The 8,129-nt window shown below is 41.3% G+C and overlaps 1 protein-coding gene across 1 annotated transcript in view; it reads left to right on the top strand.

Moving 5' to 3' along the window:
- The first annotated feature begins 354 nt into the window (after positions 1–354).
- klc1b (kinesin light chain 1b) overlaps positions 355–8,129 on the top strand; it is a 34,868-nt gene continuing 27,093 nt past the window's right edge. Inside the window, 6 exon segments of the mRNA XM_052151230.1 lie at positions 355–609; positions 2,161–2,391; positions 2,532–2,610; positions 4,144–4,201; positions 4,203–4,367; positions 4,530–4,617. Coding sequence (XP_052007190.1) covers positions 361–609; positions 2,161–2,391; positions 2,532–2,610; positions 4,144–4,201; positions 4,203–4,367; positions 4,530–4,617 — 870 coding nt within the window. The 5' untranslated portion in view covers positions 355–360.

Raw genomic sequence — 8,129 nt, 5'->3', positions numbered from 1 at the left:
TCTCACGTCCCGTTGAATAACATGGGGAGGCGGGGCTTATGACCTATACTAGGACCAGCCACCGGGGGGCGATCGAGACGTTTTGGCTTCACTTTTGAGGGCTTGTGCGGCACGCTTGGTATATCATATATATATATATGAAGCTGTTAACACATAATTAATCATGATCTATCATTATACATTTGGCATGACATATCAGAAGCTCATTATCATACATGTGTCATACACCAACTGATGTCATCAATTAACATTTCCTGTATCTAAACCGCCCTGTCAAAACCCGTCAGCTCAGATGCGTTTTCTGTGACTAATACACATCTGCATGTCGTCTTCTCTCTCAGGCTGCGCCTCCGTTAGATCATGTCCACGATGGTGTACCCTCGAGACGACAAGCTGGAGAAGTTATCTCAGGAGGAGATCATCTCCAACACTAAGCTGGTGATTCAGGGTCTGGAGGCGCTGAAGAACGAGCACAACTCCATCCTGCACAGCCTCCTCGAGACCATCAAGTGCCTGAAGAAAGATGAGGAGGCCAACGTGGTGCACGAGAAATCCAACCTGCTCCGCAAGTCCGTGGAGATGATCGAGCTGGGACTTGGCGAGGCTCATGTGAGACATCAGGGTCAGAGGTCATGAACCGGGAGATTTGCTCACTCTTTAAGACCCCATGAAATCAAAATTGTGGCGTCTAGTTCATGTCTTTGAGTTATGTACAGTAGATACTAATGCACTTTTAAAAGTTGACAAACGTTAGCAGATATACACATTTAAAACTCTCCGTCTGTCGCTTTAAGGGGCGGCGAATGCAAATGTCGCAGTATTATATAAAAATAAGTGAGTAAAAAAGTAAGTGAAGTTGCAGTTTTATTTTTTTTACTTGGTAGATAATGATTAAATAGTTTCCCTTGTGTTTATTTGTTGAAATATTTTGAAAATCATGGCTTCGTTATTTTTAACTAGATTTTCACTTTATTTATTTATTTTAGTTTGCTTGAGGTAGATTTTAGCATTTTGAATATTTTCATCTACAGTGGCTGTTTGGTGGAAATGATGATTTCTTTGAATACAAAAAATGTAAATACAAAAAAATTATACAAATAATATTTTAAGTCAGTTTAGAGCCATTAACGATATATATTTTGAATGTCGTAAATAGGTGGAAAAATATCAAGTTATAATTGGTGTAGTAATTTCTCCCAGCTCTAGATGAGTAAACAACATTTTTAAAAATAAATAAATATTTTTTTATATATTGAATTTCTATAATATAGTTTTGAGTGACATTTTGAGTAAATATAAGGTTAAATTAAAGTAAATAAATGTTTTTATTTTTTTAATATATAAAATTTCTATAATAGAGTTTTGAGTGAAATTTTGAGTAAATATAAGGTTAAATTAAGGTAAATAATATTTTAAAATTTGTTTTTAATTTAATGCATGCATTTACTGTCAAATTAAATTGTGTGATCATATTAGCATTAGCTATTGGCCTCCCTGCTCTCTATATATCAGCATAGGCCATTAAAAACCCATATCATATCTGTTGATAACTGATCACCTTCCGCTGACTAGCGCATAGCAAATCATACTTCACATCTGGAAATTTAAACATCAAAACAAAAAAGCCCTTTGATATGTCCCGCCCCAACATCAATTTCAGTAGTTTCTTTCAAATGTTGCTATCAATAGCAAATATGTCAATGTAGGAAAAGAGATTTGAGCTTTTCAAACCATTTCATGAGGTCTTTACCCTCTTCAACTCGATGGACCCGCCGGCGGGACCAAATATTGTGAAAAAAGTTACGATTAAAATGTCAGGCATACCTGGTATCATTTCAAAGCTTAGAATCTGCCATTTTATAACCATCACTTCTGCATTTATGTTACTTAAAATAACAAAATAAGGCCTTAAAACATCCGCTTCGCTAATATGCGCCACCTAGTGGTTATGTGGTAGATATATGAATATAAAAGTCTCTAAAAGAGCACTTAAATAGACAAATCATATATCACATGAACTAATTACTCCACACTATGTTGAAGAGATTAAAGATGGAGCAAATGTACATAATGATGTTTATTTGGGCTAAAAGTAAAGATAGATTGAAGCAATCACACGTCACTCGTGCAGTCATGTGATATGTGTGTGTGTGCGCGCAGGTGATGATGTCTCTGTCAAATCATCTGAACACCGTAGAGTCGGAGAAACAGAAGTTACGTGCTCAGGTCAGGAGACTCTGTCAGGAGAATCAGTGGCTGAGAGATGAACTGGCCAACACACAGCAGAAGCTGCAGAAGAGCGAACAGAACGTGGCTCAACTCGAGGAGGAGAAGAAACATCTGGAGTTCATGAATCAGCTCAAGAAGTACGACGAGGACGTGTCGCCATCGGTGAGATCAAACACTTCACTTAAGAAGATGACGATGTGTCCATCACTGACAGACCTTTAGTTCTGCTGTCTCACACATCTGAGTTACTGCTCACAACTGACCTATCTGTCTCTCTGACCTGTCTGTCTCTCTATGTGCAGGAGGAGAAAGAGGGTGAAGCTCCTAAAGACTCTCTGGATGATCTGTTTCCTAATGATGACGAGGAACACACTCAAGGCAGTATGTGAACGTCACATGTTTAGATATTTTTATCTTCATTTTTGTATTTTTGTTTTTAAATTAATAGTTCACCCAAAACTGTAAATTCAGTCATTGTTTACTCACCCCCGTGTTGTTCTAACTCTATATGACTGTCTTTCTTGTTCTGAACACAAAGGGAGAAACTGAATAAATGTTGTGCTCAGTGATGTCATACAATGGCAGTTTATGGTGACACCTCTTCAAGCTTCAAACACAAAAGTATCATTCAGAAGTCTAATTAATTATTCATGAGACTCATGATTGTTATGATACGATAAGATTTGATGAGAAACTGAAATCTAATGTGTTATTTAGTGTAAATGGAAACACCGTCGGCGTCCGCTGTGAACTGGCAGAAATGCATCAATTCGTCAACTACAAGTGAAAACTTGTTTTGTTTATCTAAAAATGTATAGTGACAGAACACAACTGACACAAAACAGAGAACAGAACTTACTAAACATGTCTGAAGAGTTTGTAGTTGAAATATTTATGCATTTCTGTGCCCAGCCTTATTTATTTTAATTTTTGGACCGGTGCCAGTTCACAGGGGATGGTGTTTCCCATGACATGCTGAAAATACAAAACACGTGATAGAATGTCCCGTCACTCGTCACGGCTGGTTAGGACAAAAACTCTGATTAACATATAAAATACACCTTTTATCACGTGTCATTGCCGTCAGGTTTGGACACGGTGTGACTGTAGCTCCTCTATGTTTCTGTTTGATTTACGAGGACTCAAATAAATAAGGCTGGGCACAGAAATGCATAAATTCTTCCTCTACAGACTCTTCAGTCATGTTTAGTAAGTTCTGTTCTGTGTTTTGTGTGCAGTTGTGTTCTGTTGTCTCTATCACTGTTTTTAGATAAACACAACAAGTTTTCTCTTGAACGCCCCCAATGTCGTGAGGGGTGTGTGAATTGTTGCTCTCGTGTCCTATCATGAACACACACAGGAGATCAACAGTGAACATTTACACTAAATAACACATTAGATTTCAGTTTCTCATCAAATCTTATCGTATCATAACAATCATGAGTCTCATGAATAATTAATTAGACTTCTGAATGATACTTTTGTGTTCTTTTGAAGCTTGAAGAGGTGGTCACCATAAACTGCCATTGTATGACATCACTGAGCACAACATTTATGCACAGTTTCTCTCTTTGTGTTCAGAAATAGAAAGGAAGTCATATAGTGTTACAACAACACGGGGGTGAGTAAACAATGACGGGTGAACTATCCCATTAAATCACCTAAATTAGCACAAACTCTGCAACGGATCTCTGCGCTCTGCTTCTTAGTTAAACAGTAACATTATTTCACAAGTTGCAGTGTATTTAATCGTGACATACATATCATGATGATTTGGATCATGTTTGCATTTTCTAAACATTACACCTGAATATCACTTCTACAGTCGAGCGCATGATTGTTTTCATTCTGTTACTGCTTCTGAAATCAGAGGTCACGTCATTATAAAACTCCTGTGACCTTTGACCTCTGCAGTGCAGCACCAGCACAACAGTGCGGCCGTGGCGGCGGCGCAGGGCGGGTACGAGATCCCGGCGCCTCAGAACGCTTCATAACCTGGTGATCCAGTACGCGTCTCAAGGCCGCTACGAGGTGGCCGTGCCGCTCTGTAAACAAGCTCTGGAAGACCTGGAGAAAACCTCCGGACACGACCATCCTGATGTGGCCACCATGCTCAACATCCTGGCACTCGTGTACAGGTGAGTGACAGGTGTCATCACAGTCGGAAGAGTTCTGTAGAGATGTTCAAGACGTGTTTAACTGGCTTTCATGTCAGTCATGATATGACACCTTTGACTTTAGAACCAGAACCTCCATCTGATTACATGTGATGAATCTCTAACTCTGTGTGTGTCTCTCAGGGATCAGAATAAGTATAAAGAAGCTGCTCATCTGTTGAATGACGCTCTCTCTATCAGAGAAAAGACGCTGGGTAAAGATCATCCAGCTGTAAGTCATCAGGAAAATATTCATTATGTTTATTTAAACATTGAATACTACAGCAGGATAAATAAAGATTTGAGGGACGCTAATTTGAATCCAGGGCGTGCTCAGTGACTCCAGTCAGGTCTCCTTAGCAACCAAATTGGCCCGGTTGCTAGGGAGGGTAGAGTCACATGGGATAACCTCCTTGTGGTCACTGTAATGTGGTTCTCACTCTTGGTGGGGTGTGTGGCGAGTTGACCGTGGATGCCGCAGAGAATAGCGTGAAGCCTCCACACGCGCTACGTCTCCATGGTAACGCGCTCAACAAGTCACATGATAAGATGTGCGGATTGACGTCTCAGACGCGGAGGCAACTGAGATTCGCGCTGGCTCAAATCCCGCTCAGACATGCAATGTCTCTGTAGTATACACGCACACAGGGGGGTCGCTGCAGCGGCCCGAGCAACTGCCCCTTTGCCCACATGGGCTGAGGGGCCCCTCTGGGTGAAATATAGACTATAGACTACGAAATGAATTACGAAATGCTTAGTAACGTACACATCTGAAATTATGTGATTGTATTGTTGTGTTTTTGTATATGAAGTCTCATTGTTTATTTTGGACTGGTTTACAACTGCTGTTAGATTATCGGGTTAAACAGATCTTCCTTTTGATTTATGATCAGTCAAATATTCCAAATATGTCATTGAACATCTTCAAATAATGCCTTTAAAAAATTCCCACTTCTAAATTACCTTTATTTACTTTAAATAAGTCATCAAACATGTCTCTATAAGTGATGAAACATATGTGCGTTGGCACAGAAACTCGCATACGCACAAATTTGCGCTTTTCAGTTTAAACTGGACTCAAAACTATTTCGAGGGCATGCACAGCTATTGGGAGGGAACGCAAAACTATTGCGAGGGATCGCTAAACTTAGTGTGAGTGAATGCAGAACATATTGCGAATGCACGCAAAACTATTGCGATGGAACGCAAAACTACTGCGAGTGAACTCAAAACTATTGCGAGGGAACGCAAAACTATTGCGATGGAACACAAAACTATTGCGAGGGAACGCAAAACTACTGCGATGGAATGCAAAACTACTGCGAGTGAACGCAAAACATATTGCGAATGCACGCAAAACTATTGCGATGGAGCGCAAAATTACTGCGAGTGAACGCAAAACTACTGCGAGGGAACGCAAAACTATTGCGATAGAATGCAAAACTACTGCGAGGGAACGCAAAACTACTGCGAGGGAACGCAAAACTACTGCGAGGGAGCGCAAAACTACTGCGAGTGAACGCAAAACATATTGCGAGTGCACGCAAAACTATTGCGAGGGAACGCAAAACTACTGCGATGGAATGCAAAACTACTGCGAGTGAACGCAAAACATATTGCGAATGCACGCAAAACTATTGCGATGGAGCGCAAAATTACTGCGTGGGAATGCAAAACTACTGTGAGGGCAAGCACAACATATTGCGAGAGCACGCAAAACATATTGCGAGTGAACGCAAAACTACTTCGAGGGCAAGCAAAACATATTGCGAGAGCACGCAAAACATATTGCGATGGAACGCAAAACTACTGAGAGGGCAAGCAAAACATATTGCGAGAGCACGCAAAACATATTGCGAGGGCACGCAAAACATATTGCGAGAGCACGCAAAACATATTGCGAGAGCACGCAAAACATATTGCGAGTGAACGCAAAACTACTGAGAGGGCAAGCAAAACATATTGCGAGAGCACGCAAAACATATTGCGAGAGCACGCAAAACATATTGCGAGGGCACGCAAAACATATTGCGAGAGCACGCAAAACATATTGCGAGAGCACGCAAAACATATTGCGAGTGAACGCAAAACTACTGAGAGGGCAAGCAAAACATATTGCGATGGAACGCAAAACTACTGAGAGGGCAAGCAAAACATATTGCGAGAGCACGCAAAACATATTGCGAGGGCACGCAAAACATATTGCGAGTGAACGCAAAACTATTGCGAGGGCAAGCAAAACATATTGGGAGAGCACGCAAAACATATTGCGAGTGAACGCAAAACATATTGCGAGTGAACGCAAAACTATTGCGAGGGCAAGCAAAACATATTGGGAGAGCACGCAAAACATATTGCGAGAGCACGCAAAACATATTGCGAGTGAACGCAAAACTACTGAGAGGGCAAGCAAAACATATTGCGATGGAACGCAAAACTACTGAGAGGGCAAGCAAAACATATTGCGATGGAACGCAAAACTACTGAGAGGGCAAGCAAAACATATTGCGAGAGCACGCAAAACATATTGCGAGTGAACGCAAAACTACTGAAAGGGCAAGCAAAACATATTGCGATGGAACGCAAAACTACTGAGTGGGCACGCAAAACATATTGCGATGGAACGCAAAACTACTGAGAGTGCACGCAAAACATATTGCGATGGAACGCAAAACTACTGAGAGGGCAAGCAAAACATATTGCGATGGAACGCAAAACTACTGCGAGGGCAAGCAAAACATATTGCGAGTGAACGCAAAACTACTGAGAGTGCACGCAAAACATATTGCGATGGAACGCAAAACTACTGAGAGGGCAAGCAAAACATATTGCGATGGAACGCAAAACTACTGCGAGGGCAAGCGAAACATATTGCGAGAGCACGCAAAACATATTGCGATGGAATGCAAAACTACTGAGAGGGCAAGCAAAACATATTGCGAGAGCACGCAAAACATATTGCGAGGGCACGCAAAACATATTGCGATGGAACGCAAAACTACTGCGAGGGCAAGCAAAACATATTGCGATGGAACGCAAAACTACTGAGAGGGCAAGCAAAACATATTGCGATGGAACGCAAAACTACTGAGAGGGCAAGCAAAACATATTGCGAGTGAACGCAAAACTACTGAGAGGGCAAGCAAAACATATTGCGATGGAACGCAAAACTACTGAGAGGGCAAGCAAAACATATTGCGAGAGCACGCAAAACATATTGCGAGGGCACGCAAAACATATTGCGAGTGAACGCAAAACTATTGCGAGGGCAAGCAAAACATATTGGGAGAGCACGCAAAACATATTGCGATGGAACGCAAAACTACTGAGAGGGCAAGCAAAACATATTGCGAGAGCACGCAAAACATATTGCGAGGGCACGCAAAACATATTGCGAGAGCACGCAAAACATATTGCGAGTGAACGCAAAACTACTGAGAGGGCAAGCAAAACATATTGCGATGGAGCATAAAACTACTGAGAGGGCAAGCAAAACATATTGCGATGGAGCATAAAACTACTGAGAGGGCAAGCAAAACATATTGCGAGAGCACGCAAAACATATTGCGAGTGAACGCAAAACTACTGAAAGGGCAAGCAAAACATATTGCGATGGAACGCAAAACTACTGAGTGGGCACGCAAAACATATTGCGATGGAACGTAAAACTACTGAGAGTGCACGCAAAACATATTGCGATGGAACGCAAAAACTACTGCGAGGGCAAGCAAAACATATTGCGAT

The sequence above is a fragment of the Xyrauchen texanus genome, chromosome 20 (genome assembly GCF_025860055.1).
Source record: "Xyrauchen texanus isolate HMW12.3.18 chromosome 20, RBS_HiC_50CHRs, whole genome shotgun sequence".
Taxonomy (NCBI): Eukaryota; Metazoa; Chordata; class Actinopteri; order Cypriniformes; family Catostomidae; genus Xyrauchen; species Xyrauchen texanus.
Note: the sequence above shows the minus strand (reverse complement) of the source record. Positions and strands in the feature narration are given on the sequence as shown.